The sequence below is a fragment of the Phodopus roborovskii genome, unplaced genomic scaffold (genome assembly GCF_943737965.1).
Source record: "Phodopus roborovskii unplaced genomic scaffold, PHOROB, whole genome shotgun sequence".
In the NCBI taxonomy this organism is placed as follows: Eukaryota; Metazoa; Chordata; class Mammalia; order Rodentia; family Cricetidae; genus Phodopus; species Phodopus roborovskii.
In genome coordinates this window covers 23,268,705-23,286,439 of record NW_026126482.1, presented here as the reverse complement: position 1 = coordinate 23,286,439, position 17,735 = coordinate 23,268,705, and the positions used below count along the sequence as shown (strand labels likewise).

At 44.0% G+C, this 17,735-nt stretch overlaps 1 protein-coding gene across 1 annotated transcript in view; it reads left to right on the top strand.

Annotated features, from left to right (window-relative positions):
* Positions 1-17,735, top strand: part of Bmp6 (bone morphogenetic protein 6) — a 136,457-nt gene that overhangs the window by 101,445 nt on the left and 17,277 nt on the right. Inside the window, exon 2 of the mRNA XM_051194414.1 lies at positions 9,318-9,510. Coding sequence (XP_051050371.1) covers positions 9,318-9,510 — 193 coding nt within the window. The remainder of the gene's footprint in view (positions 1-9,317; positions 9,511-17,735) is intronic.

Genomic DNA, 17,735 nt, shown 5'->3' with positions numbered 1-17,735 from the left:
TTGTTCTTACATCCTTTTCTTTCTGAGTTTTCCAGTTGAATTCCAGTTGAAACAGGTGGCATCTTTATTTTTCTCTAGATCATTTTTACGTGTGTGTGTGTGTGTGTGTGTGTGTGTGTGTGTGTGTGTGTGTGTAGGTGTACATGGCATGGAGCAGCAAGGTGTATGGGGATGTGTGAAGGCTAGATGGCAGCCTTGGGAGTCATTCTTTGATTTATGAGATAGGGCCTGCCTCTGGCCTGGATCTTTCCAATTAGGGTAGGTTGGCTGGCCAGCAAACCCCAGAAATGTACCTGACTTCATTGCCCTAGCCCTGAGATTAGACACGTTACCTTACCTAGCAGAGACTAGGCCACGTCTATGAGAAGAGTAGCAAGGGAATGAGAGGCGCTGTCCTCCGTTGGAGCTAATGTGTGGGAGCTGGGAAACGAGTCAGGTTCTTGTACTTGCAAGGCAGGCACTATACCGACTAGATTTCTTCCCAGCCCCTCTGTAGACAGACAACTTAAATAGATAATTCAGACATAGATGCCTTTTGGAAAAATACATTAAACTACCTTTTTGGAATCAAATTAAGCAATAGTGAGAAGAAAAACTAAAAACGTTTAATGAGATCAACGAGGAAGGGGAAATTAGAAATGAGTAACAGTGATGAAATTCTTTTTATTTAGACAGTAGGCTTATCAGTGAGCATTGGGTCTCATCAAAAGACCCTAACTAAAAATAAACAAATGAAAAACCCCAAGGTGGTCAGCTCCTGAGCCTTCACATGCATGCATGCACACACAAAATCAGGAACACACACACAGCCTTTCTTGAAAAAAATGACCAGAATGAGATGTTCTGTAGATAAGCTGCCAGACCTCTGAGATGGAGATCAGTGCTTATGAAGAGAGGGATCCTCCCTAGCAGACCCCAAGAGAGTATCACCGGTTCTCTCATAAACACAACTGCAGAAATTCCAAACGAAACTAAGTGTGGTGGGCTGTGCCTATGATCCCACACTAAGTGGGCGGAGGAAGGGGGATTGCTAGCCTGAGCTTGAGACAGGCCCGGCTATGCATTAGACTCAGTGATGAGGAGCTGTCACTCACTCCCCGTTACTCTTCAGATCTCTGACCTAGCTGCTAACACAGCCTGCAAAAAAGACAGTCATCTTCTCTATTCTCAAAGGGAATGGTTCTCATGTCCGTTCATGTTGTTAACTCTATTTTTTCTTAAATTAGGTTAGTGGAATTCTTCATTCTGGCTAACTAGCTTTTAAAAGTGACCCAAGAGACAAAACAATGAATTAAAAAGGAAGCACTCATTTGGGACCCCAATTCCATTAAGCCAAATATAGAAAGATCAGTTTTTGAAATGTTTGAGAAAATGTGATGGATTGGTTATCCTAGGAGAGAGTAAAGAACATTTTAATTTAGCTGGGTATGATCATGTGATAGATATAGTGTCTATTTTTAGTAGGTTGCTCAAAAATATACACAGTCTAAATTCATCATTTTTAAAGATGTGTTCACTTTTATTTTTTATGTGTTTAAGCATTTGCCTGCATGTTTTGTGTGTGTGTGTGTGTGTGTGTGTGTGTTGCAGCATACGTGTGCTTGGTATCTGCAGAGGCTGGAAGGTGGCATCAGTTCCCCTGCAACTGGAACTACAGGTGGTTGTGAACCACCTTGGGGATGCCAGGAACAGGTAGATCCTCTGCAAGAGCAGCAAGCACACTTTAACTAATGAGCCATCAACCCAGCCCCATAAGTTAAAAGCCTTGGGTGTACAGTTCTATGCTATCAAGCATATTCATATTCCCCTGTCATTATCTCCAGAACATTTTCATCTCCAAACTGAAATTCTACTCACTGACCACTAACTTCCAGTTTTCCTTCCCTCAGCTCCTGGCAACAGCTTTCTACTTCTCTCTCTTTGACCTAATCTGTCATATACATGTAAGCGTACACTATATATCCGTTTGTGTCTGGCTCATTTCACTTAGCACAATCTGTTAAGATTTTGTCTATACTGTAGTATGTGTGAGAACCCTTGTAAGGCTAGAGAAAATTTTCTTGTGGTTGCACACCACGTTTCGTTCATTGATGGACACTTGCCTATCTTTTGGCTCTTGACTGTTGTGAACAGCATGTCTGTGACATGACTGTAACACATCCAGAGAGACAATGACTGGTCCTGTGGTAAGTCCACAAGGGCCTATGTCTTTGTGAACCATCAGCACACGTATTGTATAAAGACAATGATATGCAAAATGGTAGCAGAGAAATAGAGATCTCCCAGCAAACTTCAGTGACAATAGTTATGCATCCTGGGAGAAAGAGAGGAAGGCAGCTTGCACTGAGGCACAGGAGGGGTCAGGGGTGCGTGAAAGATGCAGGCAATAATCAGAGCTATAGAGACCGAGAATCTCCCCTGGAGAGGCTAAAGAAGAAGAATGTCCCACACTGTCTTTGAAGGGAAAATGTCCCTAGAAGGCAAGGGGATTGTAATTCACACTGTAACAAAGTAATGATTTCTCATTTCTAGCATCTTTATATTTTTATGTCTTTGAGAATTTGTCAGATTCTTTACCTTTTCTTCTTTTTCTTTTTGAGCTAAGCATTTAGCTCACACCGTTTGTGTGTGTATGCATGAGGGGTGCATATGAGCATGTATGCATGTGTGTGGAGACCAGAGATCAACCTGGGGTATTTCCCTCCATTGTTCTCCACCCTGTTTTTATTTTTTCATTTTTTAAGGCAGGGCTCTTGATGACCCTGGGACTCACGTATTTGGCTAAACAGGCTGGCCTGCAAGGTCCAGGAATCCTTAAGTCTCCACATCCCATCCCATTCTCACTGTGCTCGGATTGCATAGATGCACACCACCTCACCTAATATGTGGGGTGTGGGGACCAGACTCAAGTCTTCCTGCTTGCATGGCAACTACTTTGTCAACTGAGTCATCACTCTTCATGCTGCTCTTAAATTTTGGGTCCTCTAGCCTCTTCCTCCTGATCACAAATGAGCACCACCTGCCTGTATCAAGATTCTTTCTTAGTGCTGCGCATCACCTGCCAGTGTTGGACAGTCTTCAGCCGTAAGAATTACACGCAATTGCCGCCTTCCTAGTATGATTACATTTCCCTTCCTCTTTCCTCTCTTAGCCTCTTCTGTCCATTTTCCTTCTCGTGTATTAGTTGTCTGTTACTGTCAAACAGCTCTCCAAAAAATATACAATGCACTGTGCTTTTTCAGGCCTTTGAAGTTACTGGGTTCAGCAAGATTGTTCTTCCTCGAGGTTTCGCATGTCAGTTGGTGGCTGTGGTTGAACGGACTTATTCAAAGCTTCAAATGAACTGGATGTCCAAGATGGCTTCCTCCACTGGGCATAGTGACATGTGATATGCCTATAACCCCAGTCCTGGTGGAGATAGACAGATCAGTAATTCAAGGCCAGCCTAGTCTACAAAGCAAGTTTGAGATCAGCTTGGACAGCATGAGACCTTATTAAAAAAAAAAAAAAAAAAAAAAAAAAAAAAAAGCTTTAGCTGGAGAGATCTACCCAGCACTTAAGAACACTTTCTGCCCCTTGCAAAGGACCCAACTTCAATACCTAGCACCCACATTAATTAGGTGGTTCACACCTTTAACTTCTGTTCCAGGAGATAGGGTGCCTCTTCTGCCATCTCTGATACTGCATACTCATTTTGCACATGAACACACAACACACACACACACACACACACACACACACACACACACACCACATACGCCTCTCTAAATAGATTCATCTTTATTTATTTATTTTCTTATTTTTACATATTGATCCCAGTTCCCTCTCCCTTCCTCCCTCCCTCCCATGCCCCCTAACCACCCTCCCATCCCATTCCCCCCCCCACACTCTACAGGGAGGGATCAACAAAATCTGTCAAGTCATTTGGAGTAAGGACTAGGCCCTCCCTCCTGCCTCTAGGTTAAGGGAGTATCCCTCCATGGGGAATGTGCTCCTAAAGTCCTTTTGTGCACCAGGAATACATCCTGGTTCCACTGTCAGAGGTCCCTTAGACTCCTCAGGCCTTCTAACTGAGACCCATTGAGTTGGCTCAATGCTGGTTTCCCAGCTATCAGTCTGGGGGTCCATTACCTCCTCCTTGTTCAGGTCAGCTGTCTCTGTGGCTTTCTGTAGCCTGGTCTTGTCCTCCCTCTCTGCATCTGGATTCCAGTTTGGCTCAGTGTTTAGCTGTGGGTGTCTGCTTCTGTTTCTACTAGATAAGGGCTCTATGATGGTGGATAAGTTAGTCATCAATGTCATTATCAGGGAAAGGCATTTAAGGTAGCCTTTCCAAATAAATACATATTTAAAGAAACCTCAATACTAAAAACAACTTAAAGTGACATGATAGACAGTTATTCTTATTCTTTTTTCTCCATCTCTACTCCTCTCTTCCCTCCCCACACCTCCATGTACTTCTGCCCTGGTCTGGACTTCCTCCTAACAGGGAGGTTTCAGGGTATGAGACCTCTTACACTGTAGCTGTCTTTCCTCCATCAGGCATGTGAGGAAGCTCAGAGCCTACAGCAGCATAGGAATTGTTCAGCTTCACAAGTGCCAGAGTCCACAGCCAGAAGCTGGTTACTAATTTAGCTAGGAGTAGCTTATTGGGAGTGGTGGTCCTCTGCAAGGACCGATTGCCACATTTCCCGTTTGTTGAAATTGTGTCTGTCCCTCTACTTCTTGCAACTGAAATATCTTATTTTCATGCATTTCATTTGATGTACATCGTTGTTTTCCATTTCTAGCAAGAGATGGGAGGAATTCTCTGGAGAGTTTTTATGCATAATACTCTTTAAGGAACCTTTAAGAAACCCATTTTCATTTAGCTACATTAAAGCTAAGTATCCTAAAGGTCCTACAGAAAGGATGTGGAACGTTTTAAGAAAATCTCTTTGAGAAATCAGATTTGATTCCTTTTTAAGTGACAACAATACCGTATCAAATTTAGAAGGTGGATCAGTTTTAGGGAAAGGTGACCCACCTTCTGTGTGGCCGTCCTTGGGTGAACCCTTCAACAATCTTGCTTTTTATTCTCAGTCACTGACAAGCAAACCAGCCATTGTGCTGGGGACACGCCATCAGCCAGCCACTTTTTGCTCAGACCTCATTTGACTCTTAGCAAAGCCAAAGCTTTTTCCTAAAGAAATTGAAAAGGGGGGAGGGGAATGAGGCTGTTGAGGCCACTTGCTGCTCTGGAAGAGGATCTAGGTTCAGTTCCCAGCATTCACATGATGGCTCATAACCATCTGTAATGCCTCAAACTCTCTTATAGATGGTCCGTGTCATTTCCAAGTCTTCCCACCAGTAGATGTTTAATTTGATTTTTTAAAATTATTTTTAAATGTCTGGGTGTTTTGCCTGCATACGTGTCTGTACCATGGTTGTAGGGAATCTCACTCCCTCTTGTACCCTCTGAGAACACCAGGCATGTTCAGGGTACATGTGCATGCATGCAGGCAAAGCATTCATACACATTAAAAAAAGTAAATAAAATCTTTAACAGTTTTTGTGAATTAAAAAAGGAAACAAATAGCTCAAATATAGAAGATTGATCACATAACTACATGGCAGTTTTGGAAAATCTTTATTGAAAACTTTGTGGTTACAGATAATCTAACTTCTCCTCAGTTTCAGGGGTACCGCTGGGGACTTAGGTTCTTCCAGAGAGTTATTAGGCTAGGTTGTTTTTGTTGTTCTTTGTTGTTGTTTTGTATGAAGATGCCAAATCTCCAAAGATTTTCACTGGCGATGATAGAAAACAACACATTGGAAGGAAATGGGAAGTTAGAGGTGGCAAATAGTTTTTGGGGGTTTCCCCCCATAACTCCCTACAAAAGTTGCCCCATAAAAGATAAATTGTTCTTGAAGTTTACTTGGGATTGCTGCTGAGCAGTCCCTGTCCAACAACCCCCGACACTAATCTCCCTCACAGTTTCCATCCCAGACCCCCAGAATGAAGGGGCTTAGGGAGCCCTGCTCTCTTGAGTACCATCAATAAAGTTCACTGCACCTGTCCAAAAAAATGAATGAATGAATGAATGAATGAATGAATGAATAAAAATTGAAGAGGCTGGAGAGCCAGCTCATCATGTAAGGGCCCCTTGCTGCTCTTCCAGAGGACCTGAGTCAGGTTCCTAGCATCCGTGCTGGGCAGCTCACAGAAGCCTGTAACTCCAGCTCTAGGGCATCCAGTGTTCTCTTCTGGACTCTGAAGCTACCTTCATTCAACTGTATATACTCTCATATAGGTAAACATGCACACATATAACTAAAAATAAAAATAAATTTTGTAAAACAAACTAAAAGCATGGTGGTACATGCCTGCAATTCCAGTATTCAGAAGGCAGAATCAGAAATACTATTGTAAATCCCAGGCTAGCCTGGGCTACATGCCAAGATTGCCTCAAAAAACCCAGCAAACAAGCCCACCGTCACCTCCCCCTGAGCTCTCTGCTCAGGTTTTGGCGGAAGTAGAGCCTCTGTGCTTTGGAGGTTTGATTTTACCATTTCTCTTATACAGGAATAAATATAGACAGTTGAAAGCTGACTCCAAAAAAAATATTAACTAGCAATTGCACATGTATTTTGCCTTTACCTGCAAAGAAAGAAAAAGTTGACCTATACTTTCTTTTCTGGCTTTTCTGAGACATAACTAACAAATAAAAGGGACCTGTGCTCAGAGTGCCACAGATCTCCTTATGTGCATTGTGGCTGAGGAGCTCCTCTGCTTGGCAGGTCTCATATCAAGGCAGAGCAATTAGTCACTGTGTTGTCTATCAGATCTGTCAAACATATTCATCATACAGAATTTAACTTTTGTTCCTTCTCTTTGATTTTCTCCAAATTTCTTTCCACTCTTTCCCCTGACCCCAGGCAACCACCATTCTCCCCTCTGCTTCTAGGAGTTTTGACTTTCATAGATGCTACATGTGAGTGAGGGCAATGGTCTTTGTGGTTCTGTACCTACCTGGCTTATATCACTTAGCACTGTGCCTTCCAGGTCCATCTGTGTGCTGCAGATAGCAGAAAGTCATTTAAGTGTTCATATACTTCATTTCCTTTATAATTCATTCACAGGAGGGAAACCGAGTCCAGGTAATTGTGTGTGTGTGTGTGTGTGTGTGTGTGCGTGTGTGCGTGTGTGTGCGTGCGTGTGCGTGCGCATGCATATGTGTGCATGTGTGTTCCATGTTTAACTTTTTTTAAATGTAAGCCATTCATAGCAAGTGACATTGCTTTCTTCATTCACTTCCTCTTGCTTGGGATCTGCCTTCAAATTGAAAAGGCCTCCAGCAGCTCCGCGGCATATAGGGCTTCTCCCTTTAGTCTTCGGCCCTTGCTTCCATTAGGAAGAAATCATCTTCTATGCGACTTTACCCTAGACTCCTCAGCAGAAGTCCATTGACAACCTGGCTGCAATGGATAGTTCCAACCCCATGGTCAAACTGGTGGCCCTGACTAAACTCAGTGGCTCCAAAAACAAAAAGACAAGAATGGGGAGAAGGGACTAGGACGCGTTGACATAGGTGGGAGGGAGGGGGAGAGTGGGGCGAGAGTAAAAATGTGTTATATACATGTATGGAGTGGCCACACAACACATTTAATGTTCTACAAAATGTGGAGACTGTTGCAACGTCAAGACAGGGGAGATGCACTATCTGTCCTCCACCCACGTCACAGCTCCCACGTTTAGCTCAGGGAGAGAACAGCAACAGGAAAGAAAGGCTAGCAGGGTCAGGAAGGCATTAGTATATATAAATTATCCGTAACGATGGATTTCCTGACGGCCTTTCATATATTCCGATCGCATTAATCCCTCATGATCTTTGTGTCCACCTTTGCTCCCACTTCTCTCCTTCCTCCTTCCAGATGGCCCCCTGTACTTGCATGTCTTTTTTTTCACCCAATGAACTACCATTAGGGTTTCTTGATTACATCAGAATATGAGCAACTGGTTATTTTTAGGAGCTAGGCACCTCACCACAGGTGGACCACAGAAGATGTCTCCCCTTCCTCCAGCAACTGTCAACAGCCTGTAGATACTGGGGTGGGAGGCATGGCTAAGTCTCTACCCTTTCCATTACAAGGACAAATCTTATATGGGTCATAGACAAGCTATCACAGTGCTATGAATTCTATGAGTTCTATGAGCGCAATCACGTCATGCCCAAGAGACAGTGTTCTACAACATTCCACCCCATCCTTGGGCTTTTACATCCCGTCCTCTCCTCTTCAATGCTCCCCCCCCCCCCCGAGTCTTGGAGGCTGTGATGGACACAGATGTTCCATTTACGCTGGCCACTCGCTAGCCATTAATTCATCAACCTCGGAGCAGACACGAGTCTCTGTAGTTCCCACTGTGCACTACAAATCGAAGCTTCTCTTCCCAAAGCTGACATCAGCACTGACCTATGGGAATAAACATAAATATTCAGAAGGTAATCTGACAGGCACATCACATGTATTTTAAAAAAAAAAAAAGAAGAAGAAGAAGGAAACAAGAAAAGCAGTAGCTTTCCACTGGGACCTATGACCTCCCCAGTCAGGGTTTTTATCCAGGTTTACAGCACCAGATGTGAGTTCCCTCCTGTGGAGCAGGCTGCAGGTCTGATCTCAAAGTTGCTGTCATAACAGCCATGCCACTATCCCACCAGCGGGTGCATCTTATCTTGGCATATTTGGTAGTGTAGCAGTCAGGGGCCACAGCTGAGTAAGACAATTAAAGACTGTTCTCCCCTAGCAGGCTCCCCAGCACCTTCCAGCACTCTGAGACTGCACAGGCAGGGAGGAAGCTTTTTATCTCAGTTCCCGCTTGGTTCTCTGCATTCTGCAGACAGAGCCTGTGCCATATTCACCAATAAGTCCTCACCATCTTGTTCCAGTGGGCAACCAATTGCAGTGACTGTATTGTTTTGGGGACCAACAACTCTTAGGGAGGTGTAGTGGGTGGCGAGTTTTTCTTCAATATTTCACTCGCTCTCACACCTGAAGCTAAGAGTCTCTAAATAACTTGATTTCATGCAAATCATCTGTTCAGTTAACTCTTGAAACTACAGTGTTTAAACGGAATGCGACACAAACATTGTGCTTCATCTGGGGCAGAAGGGAGACTTGCCAGGCAGTTTCTGCCAGTGTTTCTTTGGCCCCTTGGTCTCATTAATTTACCTCTGGTAACTGGTAACCTGTGAAGTAAAACTGGGGAACATTCATGAGATGAGCCCATGGCACCAGGTCAAGTAACGATAGTTGTCACTCTCTCTTGTTTAATCCTATAGTGGAGTACGACAAGGAGTTCTCCCCACGCCAGCGACACCACAAAGAGTTCAAGTTCAACTTATCCCAGATTCCTGAGGGTGAGGCGGTGACGGCTGCAGAGTTCCGCGTCTACAAGGACTGTGTTGTGGGGAGTTTTAAAAACCAAACTTTTCTTATCAGCATTTACCAAGTCTTACAGGAGCACCAGCACAGGTATGAAGGCTCAAGGAAGCCCAAAGGTGGGACTGTGTCCTGATTCTCGCCCTCTCTTCTCATATGACCTCAGGTGTCTTTGGAAGGTGGTCCGGAGGTCAGGGGCTATTGAACAGGAAGAGCTGTGCTCTCAAGGGCAGGGTTTCGCTGACAGGGTGTTTTGCTGTTAAGTAGATTTTTCAAATAGGGGTCTTTTCTTAAACTAGTCAGTAAGTAATACTTAGTAAGTAAGCATCCTTGATGACCAGTCAATTGATTTATTGGGATAAACTGTTTCTTGTCATTGCTTGGTCCTCGGATGGCTAAAATTAATGCACACGTTAAAATTACAAGTGATTGCAAGTCAAGTGACTTCAAGGTTTGTATTTGTGTATATAATATACATACAAGTTTACTTTGAAGAAGCATATGCAAACTGCCATTTAGATACAGCAAAGGATAGACTACCTTTTTCTGAGTGTCTGTTATTAGTCTTTTCTAAAATGAGTTCAGACTGACTTATAGGGAAAAAATCTGCAATAAAGTATATTCACAGTGCTGCTTAGCAATGAATAACAACTTCCCCAGCAACTGCTGGGGCATGGAAAAGCAGCAGAGGACTAGGTAGTAAGGCTTCAGTCTCAGAGAGGAAGCCGATCGGTATGAAGAGTCCGAGCAGAAGGGGTCTGGTTAGCATTTCACTCAGTGAGAACAGGACACAGGAGCGGAGAGTCACATGACACTCCACTGATAATGCCCACAGCAGTTAGGAAGCAAACACAAAGGTAAGCATGAGAGAGGGGAGGAGATCCCCACACGTGTAGACTCAAAGACACTTTGGTTTGGCCTTATTTTCTGAAGCAGGGTTGCCATGTAACTCAGGCTGGCCACAACACCTTCTAGCCTCTGTCTACTGAGTCCTGGGATTACAGCACGCCCACTGTCTCCTTTGGCTTCGGAAACCAAATCTAATTTTCCTAGAAAGATTATTGACTTTCCAGTAGGTTCCAGAGTTTTCCAATTGACCATGGTTTCTTCTGGATATACAGACCTGTGTGTGGGAATGACAAGGAATTAGAGTTAGCCTGGGGAAGGACTGTTTTAGCTTTGAAAGCTCACCAGTCTGGCATTCTCCAGACTGTCCCCGGGAACTCTGCTGGAAGGAATTTCTATAAACTCCAAAGGGGAGAAAGAGTGTGTAGGTGGCTTCGAGACTGGAGGAGGGAGCTGAGAGACAAGAGCAGGCTCTCAGAGCACTAGAGAGAAGAGAGAAACCTAAGAGGGCGTGAGGAAGAGACAGCAGGCAGCTCTGAGTTCGAGAGGAAACTGAGAGAAGGAAGCTGAGGGCAGAAGCTATGGGACCGAGGCTCCTAGCGGGAGGAGACAAGGAAAAGGTCCCGGGTGGCCCTAGGCTGGACTGCAGGTGGGACTTCAGCTCCTAGGGGAGATGAGAGGCTGAGGCTTTGGGGGAAAGGGAGATGGGTAAATGTCTTTAAAGATGAACCCATGTAAGTATAGATATCCAGGCAGGTGTAGCAGCCTGGAACTGAGAGCGCCCAGACAGGTGTCTGGGGGTGGGGTAGGGGTGTAGAGGGCTTAAGAGCTGGGAGACAGTTAATAGAATGGATGAGGAGTAGCAGGTAGAGAGAGGCAGCAGCTTAAGTACTGGACTTGAGAAGTTGGAGTCAAACTTGGTGGGTGGCAAAAGCCAGCAGAAACAAATGATCCGTACATACCTTAGCAGAGTGAGAGCAGCAGCTTGGGCCAGAGCAGTCGAGTCCCTGGGATGGGAACTCACTTATGCCACTCCCAGGTTTCGGCACCAGACCAAGAGTGGCAGCCTGGGCCAAGAGACTGGTGTAGCCAAAATGACTGAGTTATATAGGGGCCAGAGGAGCCGGGGGAAGGGAAGCCAGCCCAGTCCCTGGACTGAAGAATTCAGGGTAAGAAGCAGGCTATGCCAACCAAGGAAGACCCTGAAACAGGTAGAAACAGAGGGATGCTGGAAGAACCTGGTGGCCAGCATCCTCTGATATGTTAGTAGGCATCTCAGTTAGCCATTCGTCTCAGGCTTGAGACCTAACACTAGGGAAACCAGCAGATGCCAGGCACTGGAAACACATCATGGTGCTGAATATGTACATGGTGCTGTAGGTCATACCTTAGCTTGGACAGTTAAACAATGAGTAAAATGTAGCCATTGTGGTATGGTGACAATGGACCAGAATTTCAGAACAAGGAAGTTTCCAGGTGTCTTGCTTTTCCTTCATAAGTACAAGTTTGTCTGGTAGCTTTATAGTAGCAGGATTGTTTGGGAAAGCAAAAAAATCTCTCCTTCCTAGATATTGTTCTTTTGATACACTGGAGAGGATTGTCATTCAGTCTTAGCCATTGACTTTTCAGTATGCCCAACTGGATAGGCAATTTTACTTCTCTGGTGAGAATAGCCTGAAGGTACTTTGTGGGCTCACAAATTTGTTTGAAATGAATGATTTTTCCCTGTCTTGCAGGAAAAGTCATAACAAAAACACTAAGCTAGAAGTATAGTGACTGTGAAATTTTTCAAAAGGATTTTTACTTAAAGGGAGAGCTAGCAAGAGCTTCTGAGATTCATCCTGAACTCTAGCCAAAAGGGAACAGCTGCTGTGTGCTCAGGATGGTGGTGACATCCCTCCTTGGGGCCAGCAGTGAATTTGGAAAACAGAAACCAGAATGGCCCCAACCTCTGATGGCTCTCTTGTCCATTTGTCTTCTAGTATTTCTAGCATTTGGCAGTTGGATGTTTTAATTTGTGTGCATAGGAGGGGAATACTAGGAAAGTTGGGAGACTCTTGTGTCTTTGAAGGGCTCCAGGTTGGCTGGGGGAGGTTTTCTTATCTGTGGGCCAGGAGCCCAGGCCTCCCGCTACTTCCAAATGTTCTTCCAGAGGACTCCAGACTTAGCTGCAGGGCTCCTTCTGCAGGTTTGACCTCCCCATCTGTACCATCTTGGGATGTCTTGGCTGAACATGCTTTTCTGAGTAGAGAGGAAACGTATTTATCTAATCAGCACTGAAGTGCGATTTGTAGCATTTGCTATGTTCACTTAATATAACAAATGTTTGTGCTACAAAATAGTTGGCCTCCTCCAAGGAGGGAAGTTGGGTACTTAATGCTAACTCAGAACTCCAGCTACAGGTAGAAAAAAAATGGCGTATTGAGTCTTCAGACATAAAAAGCTGATCGGGAGGTTACAAGAGCCTCTGAGAAGGCAAGTGCTGGCTGTAAACATGTGTTTCTGTAAATAACTGAAACAGGTAAGTTTACAACAACAAAAACTGACCTTTAAGTACAGGGTACTTATTCTAGAAACATGGTACTTGATCTAAAGCCTGAGAATTAATATTGAGATAGAGCATATATATGAGAATTAATATTGAGATAGAGCATATATAAGGCCCAAAGCAACCTTTAGGTTACAGTGAGAACTACTTGATTATTTCTAAGTCCAAGACATTCAGGACACCCTGTGTATATTACTTCTTTTACAATTTACTCGGGTGGGCTGCCAATGCCAAGCAAGATGGTTCAGTGGGTAAAGGTGCTTGCCATTCAGGCCCAGGGACCTGGGTTCAATCCCCAGGACCCATATGAAGGTAGTCAGAGAGAAGCAACTCCTCAAAGTAGTGTTCTCATCACTACACATGTCGTGGTACACACATGCATCATGCACACAGACACATCATGGACGCGTTAATGGAATGTAGTTCAGTATGGAGCACTTGCCCAGCATGCGTAGAGTGTTGGGTTGGGTTCCACCCCCAGTACCTAAAAAGGAGGGGGTGTAGGTGCGAGTGAAGGAATCACCTGGAAGGAGTTAGGGGGAGGACTGAGAAGGAATATGATCAAAACACATGGGATGTGTGTTAGTTACTGGTCTATAGCTGTGAAGAGATGCCATGACCAAGGCAACTCTTAGAAAAGAAAGCGTTTGACTCGGGGTTTGCTTATAGATTCTTAGGGTTATTCCATTTCCATTATGCTGAGGGAGCATGACAGGAGGCAGGCATGGGGCTGAGAACTACATCCTGATCCATAGGCGGCAGGCAGAGATACTGGGCCTGGCGTGTGCTTTTGAAACCTCAAAGCCCGCCCCTAGTGACATATTTCCTCCAACATGCCACATCTTCTAATCCTTCTAATCTGTCTCAGAGTTCACCAAACTGGGGGTGAAGCATTCAAATACATGAGCCTATGAGGGCCATTCTCATTCAGATCGCCACGTCATTCACGTATGAAATTCTTAAAGAACTAATGAAATTTATATTTAAAGTGAGAGCAAGATTTGCTACTGTAAATGAATGCATCCTTACAGAAGCTCTGGTACGAATTTGCATCTTATATAGAAGTAGCAGTTTGGAAAAGTCTTCCCCTCATGTCCTCTCATTAGGGGTCCCCCTGTCCCATCACACAGGAGAGGAAAAGATCACATTTAAGAGAATAAAACATGGCATATTTGAATTTTGCCACAGCTCAATAATGCTGAAACCATGGTTTGTTGTGTTTCCTAAAAGCCGCCCTGATGACATAGGGGTTATCCCTAAGGTGGGGTAAGCCCGAAGTGCCCAGAAGAGGTCAGCATGTCCCATACCTCCATTTTTTGAGCTCAGATGCAGGTGTTATAAGGATGCTCCAGTCTGTTCCCATTGGTGTCGAGCGTGTCTGTTAGAATCCAGGCCTCCTACAGAAAGCCTCTCCACTCTCCAGGTGTCCCCTTGACCAACCACCACCCATCAACATGCTTTGTAAAGGTGGTGACAGAAGAGAGTGGTTAGGATAAATTTATGTGCCGCCATCTGCACTCTTTCGCAGATCATCCTGGCTGCCCGTTTACCTCTCGCTGTCTTCTGTGTGATGTGCACAGTAGCTGTCTTCATGCTTGGAGTGCACTTACAGGCCACTCTGAATTCCCTTGCCCTCCCATACCCACACAAAGTAGCAGCATGGTAGCATGTTGTTTCTACATACATTGGGACTTACTTCTATCACATCCCCGTTAGTTACTTTTATCATGGTTTAGTCAGGAAGAACAGCTTGGGGAAGACAACATTTATTTTAGCCCACAGGTTCATGGCCAGGGAGCATGGTGGCTTTATCTATGGTAGGCGTTTGGGCACAGACAGTTACATTTTCATACATAAGAGAGAGGGGGAGAGAGAGAGACACTATGCTGGAGGTGGTACACCAGGGCCAGGCTATAACCCATAAGCCCATAAGTAGGTCTCTGGAGACCTACTTCTGCAAGCCAGGCCTCGTCTCTTAAAAGATCCACAATCTCCCCAAAACACCAGCATCAGCTGGGACCAAGTCTCCACACTCCAGTCTGTGTGGGTATTTCACATTCAAACTATAGTAGCATATTTAGATACATTAGACAACTTTGATGCCTTTATGCCATTTTTTTTTTGTCTGCAGTTCTTATTCACTAAATTTTGTTTTCCTGAAAATTCAAGACATTCTTGTGAGAGCCGGTCAGAAATTCTGATGGAGATGGTTGCTTCCTGTTCCATGTATGAGTTAGTCATCTTGCCTCTGCCAGCTCTGGCATTTCATGTCCTCCCTGTCATTTGACAATCCTGTTGTTTGGCAGTGGCAGCTCCTTCTCTTTGAGTATGATCCCCTTTCTTTACCATGTTCTGCCATATTTGGGAAGCATTTAAAGTAAGAATTAGCGAACTTAAAATATATATATATATATATTTTGTTTTTTTGGTACAGCCAGCATTAAGATGCATGTATGTGCCAGGGGAGGGGGTTTGAGAGAGGGAGAATGCACATATGTGTGATATGTGAGTATGTAGACAGAAATGGCTGAGGAGAGGCCAGAGAAGGGAGTTGGCACCCTTCTCTCTCGTTCTCCACCTTATATACAGGGTCTCTCCCAGAACCACAATTTCTGGCAAAGCTAATATGTAGCAAACCCCATAATCCTCCTGTCTTCACCACACACAGAGATATGTTGTGAGCATGCTCAGCTTGTTATGTGAGTGCTAGGGTTCTCGTGGACCTAACTTTGGTTCCCATGAGTCATCTCTTCAATCCTGGCATTGAATGATTACATGCTATTGTAAATGGTAGTGTAGTGTGTGTGTGTGTGTGCGTGTGTGTGTGTGCGTGTGTGTGTGTGTGTAACTGGTTTATGCTCCCATGGAGAACTGCAATTGATTTTTGTGTATTGATCTTGTATCCAGAAAGTTCAAATTTCATGTTAATACTAATCATTTTTTCTGTTCATAATTTTGAAATGTCTATGAGTATAATCTCATCAACTCTATCTTTTTTACTTCTTTCTTTATAGTTCATTTTTTACTGTTGCCTTTTTTCTTTTAGTTTTGCTGGTTAGGAAATCCAATGTAATTCTGAAATGTACTTATATACTAACTTGGGAGGGAGTGGGGAGAGAATTTCTATGATGAGCTTAAGTATGATAGTTATAAACTAAGTAGACTAAAGAAATTATCTTCTAAACTTCCCTAAAAGTTGTTTGTTTGTTTTTAAGATTAGAAATTGATGTGACATTTTACATGTTTTTTTTTTTTTTTTTCTGATTTGATAGGATCATGTGGTTTTTCTCCTCTGTACAGTCAATACATGAAATGCTTTCAAATATTAAAGCCATTTTAGATCCTGGAATGGGTTCAGTTTGTGACTTGTTACTATAAAACACTCTTGGATTCAGAACCCACATCTGGACCTAGTGTCTGGGTCACCTCTGGTTTTATTGCCATTGCCCTCTTAGTCCCTTGATTGTTTTCTCCATTTGACTTTATTTCCTGACATGCCTGACAACTTCTTTGTTTATTTGATTTTGTGTATGATTTAATAAAAACAGCTACAGACATTGCTGCTTTCTTGCAGACGAAAGTGAACTCTTCTGGATGTCAGAGGCAGCCCAAGTGAATCATTGTACCCTTTTGTCCCGGATGAGGCTGAGCTTCAGGTTCCCCGAGGCTCATCTGTTTCTGGTTCCCCCTCCTCTTGCAGCTTAGCCCCCTGGGGGTTTCAGCTGAGCCTGGGATCCTTACCAGAGGCCCTCATCCTTGGTGGGCTCTGAACTCCTGTTTTTTTTTTAACTTTCCAGTATTGTGAAACCGCCAAAAATCTTCCTGTGCTCTGAAGTCTCCAAATAGCTTCTTTCTGCTTGTTTTCTCAGCTTCGCATCCCATGTATACACAGCTTCATATTTGGCAAATATCTCAAATGAAAATATTGGTGTTCATGGCAGCCAGAACTTGAAGAAAACGGAACCCAAACATCTATGAGATCACGTTGACATGTTCACTTCTATCTAGCAGGCTGTTTGTTTCCTTTGATACCTTTGTCTTTCATGTCCTATCTACCTTTAGCCTACCATCATCATCAGCATCATCACCATCACCATCGTCATCATTGTCTGAACTCTCATTTTTATTCTTAGCTGGTGACAGTATGCTGCTGCTTTCTGCTTTGGTGTATTGACAAGAATTCACAAGTGCTCTGAAATGAAAGGGACAGCAAATGCCTTGCCTCGGTGCTCAGGGATCTTGAATTTGACCCCTCATGTGTTGCCTGGCTTCCTGCTCTATGATGATTTCAAACAGGCTTGAGTTTATGTCAACACATTCCTTTTGGTGGGGTGGTGGGGTTCACTTGATTCATTAAAACCAGAAGTCTGTATCATCTCAGGAAACCAGCACCTTGACAGCATTTTAACTCAGAAGTCTCTTATTGGATCTCCCACAAATAAGGATGCAAGTGTTATTAAGCAAACATGGATCTGTAAGAAGATGGGGTCCAGTAGCTGGCCCAGATCCAGGGTCCACAACAGGCATTTCTTCAGACATTTCTTTAGGCATTACTGGTGGACAGAGGACGCCATTATGAAATGTTGTTGGCTTTTCAGCAAAGATAAAACTCAGCCTTTTCAGATGACAGAGACAGCGTCTTTTCTGAAAAGACAGGCAAGTTTGAGAGAATCTGGATGTGAAGTTGCTGTTTGAGAAAGCCTTCTGTCATGGTGCCCAGCCACACCATGTTCCCTTTCTACCTGGCTGTCGCAGCTGAGTGTGGGCCTCAGGCAGGCAATAAGCCTTTTAGTGTTTGTTCTTTTCTATTTGAAAATGGGGCAATGCAATGCATCTGCAGCTTGGGTTATATAACCTGCTGGCTCCCCAGTTAAGTATATGCCCCTCCTCCTCAGAATGCCCCTCCTCCTCAGAATGCTCTCTA